The sequence below is a fragment of the Saccostrea cucullata genome, unplaced genomic scaffold (assembly GCF_032062105.1).
Source record: "Saccostrea cucullata isolate Sc308-1 unplaced genomic scaffold, CSIRO_AGI_Scuc_v1 ctg69, whole genome shotgun sequence".
Taxonomy (NCBI): Eukaryota; Metazoa; Mollusca; class Bivalvia; order Ostreida; family Ostreidae; genus Saccostrea; species Saccostrea cuccullata.
In genome coordinates, this window is record NW_026939160.1 from 503,248 (window position 1) to 522,249 (window position 19,002).

A 19,002-nucleotide genomic window follows, 5' to 3' on the forward strand; every position below is an offset into this window, starting at 1 on the left:
CTTGGTGCGCTCTTTCGTTGAGGAGGGGAGTTTCGTTGCCGCGTAAACAAAAAGGTGGGACAGATATTTGATACTGTGTATGTTGGATACATTGCATCATTGATATACCGGTTTATCATTACTACACAATTGTCAGGATGCACTCTACAACTTGAGAATAACCTAATTAAAGTAAAGGCATCATTTTTGAAGCAAAAAAATCGAAACAAAAAAGAAAATATCAGTGGATGTGAGACTTTTCAGACGAGGGAAGAGATATGGACCTCTGATAAATACGGTGCACATGCATCTGATTACGTCGGGAATCTTAATGACATATTGATTCTTTTCCTTATTATGACTTTAAAAACACTAACTTTTTAGAAAATATTCGTACAATCAAGAAATTCGGTTACTTTTTATAAAAACTACGACGTTTCTTTCGTTTTCAAGTACCTGAAAATTAATAGTAGAATTGTAAATATGCATAGTTGAGCTTGATAAATCATCAAATGCATCACTGCTGAACATTATTATCTTTCTATAACATTTAGCAAATTTTAAGAACCGTAAATATCGTTCTTTTATTTATGCATGTTTGTATACAGAGACAACCTGTCCCACCTCCATGCTGAAATGGGTACTTTTTGCGCCTCTATCGTAGGAGAGTTACAATCTCGAAACTGGCGTATTTCTTATTTTTTGTTTCTGCTATTTTATCATGAACAAAATATTAAAAACTGTGGAAAAAAATCCTTAATTGCATCGTACTAGGGAGTGTCTTCCTTATAGTGGTTGATGAAAATTAATTTAAAACAAAGAGAAAAATATTAAATTAAGGCTAGGTTCTGCAGTATATATAACGACTGCTTTCATTAGTCTGTACATGTATGTACAAAACAAATAACTATTGATATCTATATTCTGAAGGATTTGAAATGTCATGTTTTTCCAAGATAAAGTATTTATCAAATTATCATCTACGGCTGATAACGTGTACAGCCTATACAATATCATTCTCACCTGAGACCTTACTTAAGCAGAACTCGCGCAAAACAACAAGATTCTGTCTTAAATTAAATCATCCCACAGCAAGAGATGTTATTCAATCAAAAGATGTATCGACAGATTTAAGAGGAAGTAGTACCATTGTATATAAAAAGTGAAGGAAATTACGTGTAGATTTATATATACCTGTGAGATTTAATAGTGCTGTCATTAGCAGGAGTGTTGGCAGCATATAGGGTTCATCATGTCTTCTGCAAGGATGGAGTGTGAACAAATGATCTGTAGCAGTTTTACGGGGGTTTTATGATGTTGAATTGTGATTTCTGTCAACAGAATGTACAAATGTACGAAGAAAAGGAGGAACTGGTGACCATAATCAAACAGGCAGCCAAAGAGAGGCTACAAATGGAGAAACAACTGGCCAAGATCAGACCAAACGTGGTAAGTCTTCGTCAAAAAGTTTTTCAAATCTTAATCGTTTGTGGGTTTTATACAGTTAGTTTGGGATACAGAGACAGAATTTTTGTCAATAAAATAATGTTAACTTATCATTTCCCTCCAGGACAGAAAGATTTACTGTACTGCAGTTGTGTTTAAGTTGCTATTGTATTAACTCTGACATTTTCATCTTATCAATTGGAAAGGCGGTCTATATAATTATACTATTGTTGGTGATCTAAGAACTTATGATAGGATTTAATTTGAGCTAGCGGTCATCTAATTCTTTGAAATATATTTTGTAAAGAAACTACTTGATTTCTTGAAGTTGTGTAATGTAGCATTCTGCAGACAGTTCTGTAAAAATTTATTGGAAGAAAAAAGATTAATACAGATGAAATGCCAAAGAAAAGTGTCTGCCCTAGCTTCGAAAATAAATTTGCTAATCTGTTTTCAGACCATATTAAGAAAAATTAGAGAGAAGTTTGATAAATGGTTTTCCATGAAATAAAAGCATAGAGAATAGTAAAAAAACATGCATGATCATAAGCATTAACTTACCAGCTAGAATCAAGAGGATTTTCAGTTTCAATATACTTAATAGTACAAGAGCACAGTTTTTAGCTCTACTGGTCAGAGACCAGAAGAGCTTATGCGATAGTAATGCATCCGTCGTCCGTCCGTCTAGCTGTCTGTCTGTCTGTCCGTCTGTAAACAATTTTTCAAAATGCTACTCCTACAGTTATGGTCTGATTTCAATATAACTTGGCACACAAGTAGACTACACTAAGATACATAATTCTATATATAGGTTTTTGTTTCAATGAACGGTGTTGCTATTGTTACTTAAAAAAGAAATTTCTTTGAAATACATTTAAAATGCTACTCCTTCTTCAGTTTTGGTCTGATTTCAGTATAACTTGGCACACAAGTAGACTACACTAAGATACATAATTCTGTGTATCGGTTTTAGTCATTATTCTATTTATTTCTTTTGTAAAGTTTTTTATCCCAACTGCTACTTTCCTCTTTCATTATTATAAGTACAAACCAGTAGAGCTTCAGTCTTGACAGAGACTTCTGGTTTTTTTCATTCCAGTTTAGGTCTAAATTTGTTTTTCTTGTCTGATGTCTGAAGATTAGGGCAGATTTGGTTCTAAATCAATGGCTCGTCCTAAATAAAGTAATGAATACAAATGACAGAGGGGGGATATTGCGTGCTGTTAAGTTAAAGCTCAAACGATGGACTGGAAAGACTCCACAGTTCTCATCCCTTTTCCTTGTCAAGATAATTGTGATTGCAGCCATTAAAATTATTCTATCATCATTACTGGGGATTTACCAGAGTACTCCTAAATCAACCAAAAACAAAAAAAAGAAATAAAAGATGAAGACAAAAAAGACCCCTTTTAAGGGAGAAAACAAGAGAGCTAGTTTATACCGTATATCAGGATTTTACTATGTGTATCCGATTTCCGCTTTGTTCGCGACGAGTTCTGAATCGCGGAAAATAAAACAGCGTAAATTTAATACAAATTTTCTTCTTGTAATAGAATTATTTCTTAATGCTTGTATCGTAGAGGGTAGAAATAGCAGGATCAGAGGACAAGTGCAAGATACCGGTAATAGGTATAAGCCCTTATTGTTTGTTTACTAATTGACAAGCTAGCTAATCATATGGGTCACGTTCCTTGCGAGAAGCTATTAAACTAATTAGACTGAGCTGCTAGTCAGTTTGGAACAGTAAATGACCTATGATTGTTTAATTCTTAAAAAATAATATCTGTGGATTTGAGAGCTGGTACGCAACACAGGTGTGTAATCAGCTGAGCAGGTCTTCCGAAAATGACGAAGTGAAGGTCGATCGATCTGTTTCTCACCCGGATGAAGTAATTCAAGCTTAATGACTTTACATTTTACATCCAATTCCTTTATAGGCTTAAACAATTGTTAATAATACAATCACTGGGACTTTGGAATAGTGAAAATTTGATTCGCGTAAATTTAATATACTGATTTAGGTTCCGATTCGCGGAAAAAACATGACGCGGAAAAAATCTGATATACGGTATAGTGACCCGTAGTTTTTATTTAAATATTGAAGATCTCTTAATTTGTCACACCAATCAACCTCAACCATTATAACATATTTAGCATAGAAATCAGTAGTTAATCCTTATACTAATAAAAAGAGCCTAAAAGAAGTCCTAATCAATATGTATGGCCAGCATGAGGGAGAGGCAGGTCAGTTTGGTGACAATATTTTGACTCATATAGGAGCTAACACTCAATTCTTCTCTGTTCAGTCTTAAAGTTCTGAGGAAGACATCTATGGCAGAGGTAATTTTGTTGAATTTAATCACGAATTCCTGTGAGAAATACTAGAGGGACCAGATTTTATTCAAGAAACCCCAAACTTATTTAATTATCAATATAAGCTCAGGAAAATAAATCCAGATAGGAAAGATTTGAAGTTCAATTCGAAAATAAGAGCTCAGGATGATTTTATGTATGGATGTTATTTGTTATAATTCCAGAGTCGCTTCTCATTGGTAAGTAGGACCACCGTTGAAGCCTTTGTGGGGCACACTTTGTCTTGATCTACCTGTGTGATCTATGTTGTGCACTTTGCTGCCATTTTTATTTTTCCATTGTTGCTTCCAATGCAGAGGTTGAGGGGGCTTGTCTCTGTCATTTTTTGTTGCCATGTTTTTATTAATTTTATAGAAGAGTACCACCTTCAGTTAAGTCATGATCATGCATTGATTAATTTTTTGCAAGTCATGTTTGCTGAAATCTTGCTTTGTGTATGCTGTTGAGGTTAAGTGTTAAAAAAAAAACAATGCCAGCCTTGAAATTGCCTTTTGTAATAATTATAAGCTAGAGCATGGTCATTTTCTTTCTTTAACCTTATATGGATTCAAATACACCCACCCACCCCTCTTTTAAAACCCAAATTCATTTTAAGCTCTATTGATCATTTTAAAATGGCTTATGCAGCTTAAGTTTCTTGCATTCATCTATTGCAGTTTGACTGTATAACTGTCCACCTGTTTTCAAAGCTCTACTATAAGCACTCTTGAGTATTAACCAATCAACTTCATATTACTCATGTGTTGCAGAGTTTAAAGCATTTCACTCTGCAGTTTGATGTAAGGAGTTGATCCTTATCTGACGGATTGAAGCAAGGAGTTGATCTTTACACACCAGATTTGAATTTGATGTTGTGATCTAGGTGAGGACTGGTGCTTTTTAAGAGTCTATACTTAGCTGATGTCTCCAGGTCATGGTAGCTCCTGTAACAATAAAACACCCCTCATTGTTTAATGGCCAGTTGGCCACAAGTGGGAACTACAGGTCTAAATTTGCAACCCTCCACCAGCAATTAGTTTTGTCTCAAATGATTTTTTTTTAAAATCATCAACATCTGGTCAATAAGAGATCAAGATGCATAATGAAATATGCTCTTGTGACTTTGAGTACCATGGTTTCTAAATCTCAAAATAAATTGTTAATCTAAAGCGATGTACCTCAACATGTAATAAATCTGGATTTCAAAACAAAAAGTTTTAGTTGCCATGGTATCTGATGATAAGTTAAAAGTACACTCTTGATAATGCTAATAAGTGACTTCTTTTAACATTAATACAATTAAGTGCTAACTACATTTATTTGATGATAGTATAAGCAGTGATGCCATGGTTACTCTTAATGGATAATTTCTCAGATCTTTTTCAAAATATTGTGGGTTAATTCAATGAAGTATATTTTAATTACTGTAAATCACTTTTTATTCACAAGAACTTTATTTTTGCGTAATTACGCGAGATGGAATGCTCGCGAAAATTTCATTCTCGCGAATTATAGAATTCCTTAAGATTGTATAGATCAGTGAACATATTTTATTGTATAATTTATACAATGGGATTGGCTACAAGTTCTTGCAACTTAAAAAAACAATAGATCAGTGACCACAATTCGTGAAAATTTTGTCTCGCTAATAAAGAGTCAATGACTATCTCGCGAAAATAAGGTGTCGCGAAAATTAAGTGATCTACAGTGTCAGGTATTATTTATTTCAAAGTGCTAATTTTCAGAAAATCTTGAAAGTCGAACCTGTTTGTTTAAATGCAGAATTCAAACGTTAGTTCAAAATTCAAAAGGGGGAATGCATGCATGCTCCAATCAAGCCTTCAAGCTATGTAGTACCTATAGAGCAACAGTATCATCAGAGATTTTGGGTTTATCTCTTTCAAGGTTATGGTCCTCAGAGATTTCAATTTTATCAATAGACAGGAGTACTAGTAGTTTCACAAATGCATTTTGTGGTATATTTCAGGAAGTTTCAGAATGTAAAAATCTCTCTTTTTTTATAAGCAAATTTGAATAAACCATTTTGTTCTCAAATGTTGGAAAAAAGTATTAACTTCATTTGATAGTCATGATTTACACTGCACAGAATTCTACTGAATTACTTGATAGAGTTGTAATCTTTCTATAGCTTCATCGTGACATTTTGCACTAAATGGCATAACACTGGGCCAACAATTTGGTTGTTGGGTCTGGCAAATTGCATGTTGCCCTTGAACCCAGTCAACCATTTCATAAAATTTCATTAACAGTGACATTGAAGATAAAGTCAATTGATTTTAATTTTAGCAGCTTACTATTATCCCTTGATATGCTCAAAATGGTTTACATATTTGTATTTTAATGTCTTTGATTATTTTTCACTGAATTTGAGTGATCTGATTTTCCTATGCATTGTCATATGAAATACACTGTACATATTGATTTCCTATCTTAAAAATTTCTGTCTTTGAACTAAATGAACTGGACACTCAATAAGTCACATGGCTATATCTTCAATAGATGATGTAATTAAGTGACAGATGTATCGATTCTTATTGAGCTTTATTACAATCATGTTTCTGATGTGACAATTAGATTTACTCCTGCTCTTCAATTCAATATCCTAGTACTCAGACATAGACCTAAATTAAGCAGTTGCTCTCTCCAATGAGAACACATGCACTTAGCGAGATCTCTAAATTATCAATTTTTAAGGGTTTACGTAGGAAAAGAGAATTTCCTTTCACTTTTCCATAAATTTTTCCGCTGTTAAAGACATTTTTATTGGACAGGAAATTAATAATTTAATGAACTGCCATTGAAAATGTAGGCTCAGTGGGCATTATTTTCCAGCATTAATTGAGCATGGATGACATCAACATTATTTGTGTTTCTGGATGTGCCAGAATATGGCTGTAGCTTTTCATGGCAGGTATATGTTGTGATAACCCAATGCTGTAAAATTGTCGCTGGTCAATATATGGATCAATTCTACTTAGAAACGAGTTAAAAGAATTTTCCAGCCATTAGAAGATTCTGCATTAATACAGGGGAGGCGATAAGGGAGTGAGCCGTGATTTGGTGTAGAATTCGAGGATATTAGCCATCGCCGTCTGATCTTGTGGCAAAATATTGATCAGAAGGTCCTTTTTTTCCTTTCTGAAATACTAGCAAGTGTGAAGGACGGAGATAGTATGAGCTAGCTCTAAGCATACTGAACAATTGTGTTTTTTATGATTTATTGAACATTATAAGCACACAGGGAGATCATATAGAAGTGGTGGACAGTACAGAGTCAATTTGCATCAATTTTCCATCCTGCCCCCAGGCCTCTGATTTCCACTGCAGTGAATTGTTGGACAAATGAGATAGGAGATGGCTTTTTGTGATCAGAGAACCTTGGGGTAGATGAATAGATGATGTTCGATTCTGAAGATTAATTCGTTGGATTGAGATTTATATATCCGTTAGTTCCAAGAACATACGGAATATATAGGGACTTAACAAGACTCAAATTTCTACTGTTGGATTTCTTTTTTTCTCCCAAGAAAAATCAGACTTGAGCCATCATTTGTGGGGATTTGCAAGCTTTGCTTAAGGTATTTTTCTCCGTGAGACCTAGTCGTTTTTTATGTGTTGGTTAAATAATTGATGGTTTAATTGTTGGATTCAGGAAAGTCATGCAATGCCTCTTTGCATTGGTGTCTTTATAATTTATGGTAAAAAAAGATTCCTCAATATTCATAGAATAACATACATAGAACATGTATATTGTGGTAAAAGAAAATAAATAAATTTTAAAAAAACAGCAATGTTTTGGGAGATTAAAATTTGATGGTATTTAATATCAAAAAATTAAATTCTTAACAAACATTTTAATTTTTTTTTAAAAATTATATATTCTTATAATGAAAGGCAAGTTCCCATGAAATCATTTGATACTTACTTAGATCACAAATTCAGATTTTATTCCCTGGGAATTTTTTTTTATTATTCAAGACATTTGACAAAATTTTGTAAGAGACAAAAGTTGGAAGAGATTTATTGAATGGCAGCTGGATATGAAAGGACCCCACTTCACTGCAATATTAAACTTGATTGTGTTGTCTTGCACTGTTAAAGTGTTGCATAATTTTGATGTTTTAAGCCCTTATAATTTTGCCATCATTATACACAGAAAGGTTTACAAAACAGAGAGGACAATTTTTAAGTTAATGCAATCATGCTTGCACTTTGAAGAAAGGCACTTAAAATTTTGTTGTGTTACAGGAAAATCATAAAAATAGAATACTTCAACATATGGCACATAAAAACAATTGCTTTATAGAGGTCTGTAAATTGATACGATGTTGTAAGGATCACTTTTAGGTTTTACATTGACAAAAATATGATTCTCCCTTGGTACATAACTGTGAGCTAGTTGACACTATAAATTGTATTACTTGTGGAATATAAACTGCATGTGGACAACTCTAAAGTTTCATATTGCTGAATCTCTTCAAATAATGATCGAAGTTTCATGGAAACTCCCTGTTATTGACTTTTCTTTCAAATTTTTAAAATTTGGAAAATTTTATTTGAAACGCTTCTCATCCAAGATTAATTTTAATGCCACTATCATCCCTCATGGAATTGCCACCAGCTTGTGCAGTACTGTTTCTGTCACGGAGTAGCTTTATACTACATGTACAATAGTAAAGAGACAAGCACCTGCACAATGGGGATGAAATAGGCATCAGAAGTCATAACAGTCAATGGTATCATATTTAATCAATAAAATTATAGTCCATATTGACAAAAACAGCCTACCGCTAACAGTGATATGGTTCTACCTATAAAGGTATTACTGGGTGGGAAGAGAAATTGTTATTCCACAAATATCTATTTACCAATACTTTCAGAGATATGTACTTGATAATGTAAAACCAACTGTTATATATGCTAGCAATATCTGAATATGAGGAGTGCAGACCATTCCACTTGCAGATATTGGTGGTAATAAAGAAGGTTTTTATAAAAGAAACTGGAAACCACAATTGTGCATGAATAAATGTCATGAGCAAGAGTTGGCAAAAAAAAAAATAAATCCTGATTATAACAGCTCAAGTTTATAGTATGCTGATCTCCATTTAGTTTTCCAATACTAAAAAAAGAATTTCTACCAAGTGTCATTCAGTCTGAGAAAATTATTCATAAAGGTGCTGTGATATGAATACTTGGCTTCGTGTAAAGACTGTCTGTTTTCTACTTTGAAATGTCTCTATATGAGTGAAAAATTCTCAAATGGGATGCAAATCAACAAACAATCAATCAATCCTTGAAGGTCATGTATAGAAAGGTTTGTTCAGTGGAACAGTTTTGCCAGTGTATTATAGTTATAGAAATGTAATAATCACAATAACATTGACTTTCATGATGGTTTTGGTCAAAATTCAGTGAAAGTATAGAGAAGCTCCCCCAAAGCACAAGCCTGCCTAAATGAAAATGTTCACTTGGGTGGAAAAGGTGTTAATTATATACAATAATGAAAAACTGAGGTTTTGCCCATCTTGTCCCAACTGTCTTATTACCATAAAGCTGGAAACATGGAAATCCATCAGTTTCTTTAGACTGCCTGTATTCCGGATCAATTAGCAGGGTCTATCTGGTTGAGCATGGTCTCGAGTCATTGTGGATAGGGAGAATTTAATACATGTCTTTGAATAGAAAGGGGATTTTCATTTAATTATAACTTGGGTATACACTGTATGTATAATGTTGAATTGGAAATGGAGAGTTTTAAAATTTGAGGATTAATTTTCAAAAAATAAGGTGAGTTCTGATATCAATATAAAAGGATTGTAGTCTTGAATACAGTTGATTCAATAAAATGATGGGAGATTGGGGATATTCTCTTCTTAAAAGCATTTACAGTGTCTATTCAAAAGTTGAAAATGAAATTTTATTTGCAATGTAATACCAGTACTCTCTTTCTTGGCATAAAGCAACTTTAGAATAATAGGGTATCCTTTGTTCCAGTCAAGATTATTTATTGTGCAATTTACAGGTAAGAATTAAATGATGAATTATTGTTGCCATTTTCAGTTCTTAAGTGGTTTCTAATGTTCTCAAGATTGACCAGGAAGATGGACCACATTTTGCAAAATAGGAATAATTGGTTACTAACGAGTGAATTGCATGTTTACAATCGGTAGAAGCGATTTTCAGGAGGTGTAGAAAAGCGAAGGCTTTGGAGAATACGTACTGATTTTGTGGTTGGAGACAGTTTAAATATGATAGATTACTGGATCAATACGTCGGCATGTTTACCTTTTTGAATTGATCAGGGTCCACAACTCTTGTCTTTGCCAGTCTTTTTATTTGTGACACCAAATGCACGTTGGTTGTTTCGATCAACGATAATAGTGCAAGTTGGATTTGATAGGGTTACTTGCATATTTTTGTTTTGAAAGGGCAAAAAGGTAGGTCTTCTAAATCATGCATTTTTCAGAATTGATCCTTTCTTCTATAAAAAGTGTGTTTTTGGAAACATTAAAAAATATCAGTTGAGTTGGGGTATTCTCTCAATTTAACTTTCTAAGACAGGCTTATAAGAATATAAAAGCAAAAAATGTCAATAATGGCAACTTTTACTCCCAGTGAAAGGTTTTCACTAAATGTTTACTTGACTGCATTGACTGTGGATTTTTAATGTTGTGCAAACAAAGATACTAACCCTTTTTATAGCAGACTCCCCCAAAGCCCTGGATTGATTTCTATGGGAAGTTGTATGGGTATGGAAGCGGAAATCAATACACTTCGAACCCCACATGAATTTGACACTTTTTTTGTAGGTGTATCAGACACATTAGATTTGGCATTCATAATACGTTCAATTCTAACACATTGTATTGCACCAATCGAAACTAGGTTTCATAATTTTTTCATGATTTCCCTCCAACAAGATATTGTGGTACTTGTATTGTCTTGTAAGGCCATGACTTATGAGAATACATGAACTTGGGTGCAAATTACTGTAAAATCTCCATTGTGTTAGTTGAAGTATATCATTTCTTTTCTTCCTCTTCTGCATTAGGCTTGTAATTTATTGTCTGCAAGGCCATCGTAGCTTTTATCTAATTTGGCATTAAAGGCTTTGGTATTTTCAGGAATTGATTTTACTCTGGGTTTGTAATACTTTTTTTTGTTGGTTTTCTTGCAGTCGGCTCAGGCAGATTTGAAGAAGTTGAAGGAATTGGAAGCAACCAATGAGACATTACAGAAGGAACTCGGAAAATTAGAGAAAGCCAGAGAGGATACCGAAAAACTCGTGAGTGCAGATGTCAGTTTTTAGAACAATGATCCAATCCTTTAAATTTATACTTTAATTGTGAGCATTAAGTAGACCATTTTTTAAAAGAATTCCTTCCACTTTTTCCAATTTTATCGTGAAGATTTTATCTCAAATGAATCGGTCTTTAAATTTGTCAAAGATGCAAGAATATTAACCATAAAAGCAATTTTGCGTCAGTTATATCATGCAGTAGGAAAAAAACACAACAAATAAACTGTATATTGTCATATATTTGTAGTGGTAGTGTGTTTCAATACTTTCTTTTTGTATATTCTGTTCATTTGTAAATGGAAATGATCAGCATTTGTCAAATGTTAGAACATACCCACATTGCACAGAAAATGTAATTCTTATTGCATGCATTACAAATAGTTTTGCCTAATGCATATATATTAGACTATATAGGAATCATAAAAACATTTTGATTTGGCCCTTGTGGATGCTAAGTCAGCTCTTCGGTATAATCTAACTCTATTTCCACTTGTCTGTGATCTCCAATACCAGACCACACATTGGGAGTATAAGTGACTTGTGAAGTTGTGCATTATGTAGACTGCACATAACTCTAATAGCTTATGCAAGCTTGCTGCAATCTATTTGATTTATTATTTCTTTGTGGGATATTTCAGTTAATTAAAGTGCATACAATCCTGCATGGTAGGAGCATACAGAGACAATCTTACGGTGTACTTTAATAATAATAAAATACACCAGTACTTTAATGTACTGAGGCCAGCACTTTGATTTATGCTTTGATGTGGGCTTGGGTGCTTTGCCATTTTTGTGGAAAAGTTCTGCTATCTGACTTTTTGAGACATAAAAGAAAGCAAAATGGTTATAGAGACCTTCAAGCTTTTAAGCATGCCATTAATGTAACAACTTATATTTTTTTCTGATTATGTTGATGTATTTTCCAGGAGATAGAACTTACTCAGAAGAAAATTGAATGTGAGACCTTAGCAGAAGAAATCAAAAAAGAAAAACTCAGAAATAAGGAGCTGGTCAGTATATTATGGTCAGATAGTTTACAAACACAACATCTTTTTAAGGTCTGTACAATTTTTTTTGTGTACATTTTTGTCTCTCCCCACCCCTACTCAGAGTGTTTTTTAAAGGGGGTTGGGAGGGGGAGAGCTGTGAAGCTACAACAAAAATTGCGTATTTGTCCCAATTTTAAGAGTCAAAATACAGGTATATGGATTTACCTATGGAAATTATACTTAATATAGTAATTATGAATGTTAAAATTAATGTTTAAAATGTTGTTGTTTTTTTTTACCAGGAAAGTGATTTACAAGAGAGTGCGGCACAGAATACCCAGCTTACAGTACAAGTGTCAGATCTCCAACATAGACTGCAGGACTTGGAAAAGGTTAGTGGGAATTACACTTTGTCTCAGACATATCACAGACATTTGTAATTACATTAATGCAAAATGTAATAATGAAAAATGTACTGAAACAAATTGTAATATTGAAAATAATGGAATTTTGATAAAATACAGTCAAAATTACTGAGCATTATTGAGGAATGTGAGGAAATTAAATTTTCCTTGTTCCATTGATAGTGCTTGACCCCAAAGAGGGACAATAACAATTTACATTTTTCATTATTACAGTTATACAATGTGTATTGGTATACTGTCTGTGCTGTCAAAAGGAAATATATAGAATTTCAAAGCCATAATTGATCGCTATTTGTTAGACATATATAGGAAAATGCAGAATAGCAAAGCCCCCTTAATTTTTCCACAATTATTACAGTTATACAATGTGTACAATGTATTGCTATGTGAGAATTTCAAAGTATACACACATTGTTTGATTTAAAAAAAAAAAAAGAGAGAACATTGCAATTATGAACAAAGTAATGAAGGGTCAAGAAAGATAAAATTCATAGATACAAAAGCAAAAATATTTTTATGAATTTTCAATTACACAAAAAAATGCTTGAAAATGATATGGCATGTATCTTGTCTATTTTGATACAAGGCAACATGATGCTATGAAATATTGCCTTGTTAGACTTTACAGTTCATTTGACTGAAATAATTCATGCTCTGACACAAACATTGAACCCACAAATTAAAATGATTCCACAGTAAATTCTGTTTTGTAGAGAAAAAACTATCCTCAAAAATACTCACTTTTAATTAGTATGGGACATGGCATTTGTGTTATAAATCACTTTTTCATTTTCATATTTTTTTGCTTATACATAATAGCTATAAGAGGTGAAAGAGAGACAACTCTTATTGCTACTCAAAGCTCTTGCAATACGTTGTATTTCCATTAGTGAACTCTTCAGAATTAGAGGCGCGTTTGGTCGTCTGACAGGGACAGCATGGCGTTGCGGATAATACAAATCATGCCAGTCTCAATCCACTTTTAAATGTTAAGTGCATTTGACATTCTAACTAAAGAATAGAAGAACTAAAAGACATATGTAAGAGAGCGAAAACCCTAACTTTATCGTCCATTAATAAAAAAACACGACATTTCCGAGGTATGTACATGTATATTGTCTTTAAATGTACCATTACGATAAATAGATACATACGATCACTAATAGATGTCCTTGTCATCTCTATTCTAGATTTAAATTAAGTCCACAACAATAAAATATTTCATTTGCATTTTGTTTGGATTTGTTCATCGACTTTCAACAGGGTTGTTTACATGTTTATGTTACGTATGTCCCAGAAATCCCACGAGATTTGTACATACTCCGACTTTTTCACAAAAGAGCGCACTAAGAACTATAACTCTTCACTAGTGGAAATAGAACGTATTTGTGTGAAAAATCAAATGATCTATGTTGATGTAGCATTTTGTCACTCACAGTCTCATGTACAGACTTCCTAAGCAGCATGAAGAGACAAATAACAGAGGGGGGGGGGGGGTGTATTAATTTTCACATCTAGGGAGTTCATTGCTCAGCTCGGGGTTGTAGGTCTCTCTGATTGTTTGGCTGAAAGCTCAAGCAAAGTTGTATCTTCTATATTTCTCTAAGGAAAAAAATTAAATAAAGCTGGATTTAATATTAATTGATTTTTAAAGATGCAAATTCTGAAGTGGTCAAATGGAATTGCTCTAAAAGCCAGCACCAGTTGATGGAAGGAAGGATAATGAGTCAGAGACTGTAAAATAATGGTGCCAATTTTTCTCTTAACATTTCTAAGAAATGGACAGTGCATGGCTTTTTGAATTGGAGAAAAATACACATATAAGTCAAACCATTGAAAGCCAGTATCATTGCAAATAAGCTAAATAAGTTTTATCAAGCAATTAATATAGACAATTTGGTTTGATTTACATGTACTTAATTTTATCTTGCATATTTCATGTTTAGCTTAATTCCATCTCTTGAACATTTTGTGATTGTGATGAGAGGGTTACTTTTGCATGTTTAATAATCTTGATAAAGCAAGCAGTAAGAAAATTGCCACTTTGCTAGACCATGCACAGTGCATATGTGTGACTGCAAAACTTAATTGTTGCATTGCAAAAAGATTAAGGAGGAGCAGAAGTGTTTTTGTAGGCTAGACCGATTTGATGAAAGCACATTTCCAATTTGCTTAACAGACAGATGATGGACTATGTGACTGTAGGTAATTCACTTGAGGTGTCTGGCTCATGTTAGGTTGTCCTGATCTGTGGTTTATTGAGTCTGAATAAATGAGGATCCATTAATAGTCAAGTATCATGGGAAATCTCCCAGAATTCACACTTATGCACAGCCTTGTGGGAAATATATTTTTCAGTTGAAAATCTATCATGATTAGGACAATTTTTTTGTTACCATTTCATCAAATCTCCATAATCAGTTTACCAAAAAATAGAAATGTCTAAACTGAAGATAATATGAGGAACTAATTATTTATTGGAAAATGAACTACCTTCAGTTTTGATTTAGCATTATCTAAAGAAATGCTGTTTTCTCATTATTACTAAAATTATCAAGTAGTACGGATTATTATTGTAAATGTGGATTGTTTTTAAAAAAAAAAGCTCAAAAGATTTAATACCCACATTGAACAGGTACATTGAGATATGTGTTTACCTATCATTGATTGATTCTGTTTGGATTGGATAAGTTTGCCAGCTACGCGTGGACATTTAATGAATTATCAAATATTTCTTCCCTTATGATATAACTTATTAATTGTCTAATGCTACAGAGACTAGCAAATTTATATCAGAAATTCATGAAATCAATAGAATGAAGGGTTGGAAGTGATAGAACTAATTTTTGGTATGTCGGATTTATGGCAACCATTGAAGAAGGCCCACCAAGGGGAAACAACAGAAGTAGATTTTCATAGCATAAGTACTTGACCTTCAGTGACTTCAGTGTATATGCAAAGTTTTCAGAAAATCTGTATTGGTACTTTCAGGAGGCATCACATTTACAATAGTTTATATCAGTTAAATTTGCATAAGTGTTGCTGTAATACTTTAATTTACTTCAAGTTGGTAGTTTTTTAGTCACATAAGGTGACCAATAGTTGTCGGCTTTTGTTTGAACATTTTCACACTGGAATAATGAACCAATTTTAACCAACTTTGGCGTGTAACATCTATGTTTGAAGGGAAACAAAAATTATGAATTTCATGAGTGTTTTGTTATAAGTTAGGGTTTTTTTTTTTGTTTCTTATGAATTGAAAGTTAATTTGACTGTGCTTCCCTACACTTTTTTTTTTGTTTCTTTTAATTGACATGAAGTGCTTCCCTAGGTTTTTTTTTCCCCTACTATCTTGTTGTGGTCTCGTCATTTCTTACCAGTGTTCTGCTAATGATGCTGAGTGATGGTTTCTGAATTGCACAGTAGGGGCCATTACCAGTGTTGCGCTAATGATCTTGAATGATTGCTTTCTGAATTAGTCAGTAGGGGACACTTCCGGATTCTGTCCTAAGAAGAACATTGATTTTTGCTTTCTTTTCTTTTTTTAATTGAGGTCTTATTTAATGTGACTAGAATTGTTTATCAATGTCAAAGTCAATAATTGATGTGATTTTTTTGCATTTATCTTCTAGCTCAGGATTTGTAATGTTTAGATATCTGTTGATAGGAATTTTAATTTAGAATTAGAGATGCGATGGAGTGAAATTTTAAGAGATGCTGAAATCCCCACAAACTGATAGACAGTGATCCTTTACTAAAATAGTTTGGGAAAAATATTACTTGGCCAAAATTATTGCAAGTAAAATAGAAAAAAACATATTTCTCTGCAAGCAACATAAGCCCAAATAAAATTACAAGTCAAGATAATCCCACTATAATAAATTGAAAGTGACTTCCCTGCATAGCATACACCTAATTTTTTTTAATTTGTGGGTGTGGGTTGGGGAGGGGGTTCAGGGGCCAATAGTGAAAAAAAAAATCTTTTTATTTGCCATTGATGGAAAGTAGTAGAAGTGAAATAGCTTAATGAGTGCATACATCACATCAATTTTTTATTACTTGTATCACCTAACGAGATGCTGATGTTGATATTTTAATGAGCAACTGTCAGACGAAACAAACAGGAAAATGATGTCTTTTTACAGTGCAGCAGCAAAATGTATGGTTGCATTAGCGAGGGTTTCCAACAATGCTTAATTATGGATGAAACCAATTTTTTCGTTGAAGGTTATACATGTCTGACTTGCAATGCCACAATGGCATAATGGCGGCTATTAGTCATTAGAAAATTTCGTAGAAGGGAAAACGTGTAGCTTTGGTGTCGTGTACCTGTAATTGGAATTTTACGGGACAGTTGCGGAAATGGTGATCAAACATGACAACAAAATGATTTGATTGGCCATATGTATAGTTGATTCTTAAATAGATTTGACTTGTATTGAAGAAATTTGTCTGGACCCACTTTTCAAAATCCAAGGTTGCATGATTTTGTATTGATCATTCAGAAACTCAAGTAAAAGGTGACTTAATTTTTAATCATACTTGAAAAATAGCTGAATCTGTAGAAAAAAGATAAGATTTTAAAAGCAGCTCTCAAAGGCAGCTGTCAAGCGTGAATTGTTGATAATTTTGATGATGTCAGCAGATTATAGTCCAGACAGACTGAACTTGATTAAATTACTGACATGAGGAGCAGTGAATGCATATTACATAGCTTTACATATAAGATAAGACTTGTTAATGCACAAGAAGTTTCCACAGGAAATCATTATTCAGTCAAGTACAGTCAAACCTCTTTAATATGTAGAAATTGATGAGAAAATAGAAAAAAAAAATTGAGATATTTGAGGATTCAGTATATCGAGGATAAAATTCTGAAAGAATAAGTAGCTGGGACTTCCAATTTACTTTGACATAGGTTTTCCTTGTGAATTTTGGAGTGAAAAATTTTAATATTAAATATAAGTTAATAAAGATATGGGACCTCATTGTCAGTGTTAACTATAAGTGAATGGTTTTACTTTCGGAAAAGAAAAAAAGCTAGTTTACATTACTGGACTCTAACCATTGAAAAGTCTAATGAATCCACACACAGACCTAAAGGTCATTCATTGATAACTCCAAAGAAAATACAGATTGCCATAGATCACATTTGTGGCCATAATATTAGTTATGAATACAATTAGAATACAAACAGAATATTAGAGTAACTATTGCAGGCAAGGCTGAAGGTCTATGCACTGATGGTGAACTTTTGGTCCTAATTAGTAAAGAGGCTCAGGGGATAGTGTCACTGTAAGGATTTGAGTTCACCAGTACTGTAAGGGTATAAGTCATTAATCATTAAGAATTATAAAATCACATCTCGGAGTCTCTGTGAGCAGGGAGACTTCAATATGAAAATGTATATCTTGTAAGTAAAATCACTTGCATCAAATAAATTATAGTTGCATCATCAAGATTGAAAACTGTTGCTGAGGTAAAATTATACAATGAAAACTGTTGTTGAAATAAAATTATAGAAGGATATTGTATGTGTAGAACCTTTTTGAAGATCCTCTTGAAATATTGCATGGAATTCATGGTAAAATTGGGTCTGAACTATTGTAACATAGGCAATTTGTTTCTGGACAAAAAGACCCAAAACCGTAAAATCATTTTGCACTGATAAAAGTGTATTAATTAATTAAATCACAGTTACTGTTGATTTTTTATCATGTCAGTGGCATCACTTCCATGGGATTTCCCTTTGATTTCAGTTTTAACAGAAACCCTTGAGTCAGTCTTATATATGTTTCTCATTAAATTGATCTTTAAGATTTTCTGCTCTAATTTGCAAATATTCTGTTTGTCCTTAATATCAAATCAAGCTTTCCAAATATGTAATCATGATTCTATTGTTAGATTTACATTCAGACTGGATGGTCCAAATTCAATCCTCCAGGATACGTGCTTGCATTTGAAGTTTATATTCTTTTTCTGTGTTTTTGCTTGTTATCTGCATGGAAATGTAATAATTATCAGCAAATCTACAACTAATTTACAAAAGGAAGCCTTAAATATTGAATTAATATATCATTTGAGGGTTAAATTAGAAGATGTAGTTTGTACCTTTGTACATATATAGTGTAGATGAGAAATTCTATCCATAGGGGAGTTGTTATTTTTCTGTTTAGAGGAATACAATATCCTCTCTGAATTTTTTATTCTTGGAAAATATTAAGCTGATGATAAATAAAAATGCATGGATAAAAATTTATAGAATAATTGTCCCATAGCTATGTTAAATATTTCTATATTCAATGTTTTCATTAAACTTTTTGAAAAAAGATTATTTTTCTTACTGTATTCTAAAACTTGCTTTTCAAATAACATCAATGTAAGTAGTGCATCATCACATTTTGTCACCAAGTACAGTGTAGACCTTTAATACAAGAAAATTAGTTGCTGTGTTCATATGCTCAAAGTATTGAAGTCAAACAAAAGT

At 32.9% G+C, this 19,002-nt stretch overlaps 1 protein-coding gene across 13 annotated transcripts in view; it reads left to right on the forward strand.

The window, feature by feature from the left end:
• LOC134252355 (RIMS-binding protein 2-like) overlaps nucleotides 1-19,002 on the forward strand; it is an 83,823-nt gene that overhangs the window by 30,618 nt on the left and 34,203 nt on the right. For 12 of the 13 annotated variants that reach the window (XM_062734800.1, XM_062734809.1, XM_062734808.1 and 9 more), the window contains 5 exons: nucleotides 1,321-1,428; nucleotides 3,963-3,977; nucleotides 10,979-11,086; nucleotides 12,028-12,111; nucleotides 12,393-12,482. In XM_062734800.1, the coding sequence (XP_062590784.1) occupies nucleotides 1,321-1,428; nucleotides 3,963-3,977; nucleotides 10,979-11,086; nucleotides 12,028-12,111; nucleotides 12,393-12,482 (405 nt within the window). The remainder of the gene's footprint in view (nucleotides 1-1,320; nucleotides 1,429-3,962; nucleotides 3,978-10,978; nucleotides 11,087-12,027; nucleotides 12,112-12,392; nucleotides 12,483-19,002) is intronic. The other variant, XM_062734803.1, reaches the window with a different exon arrangement.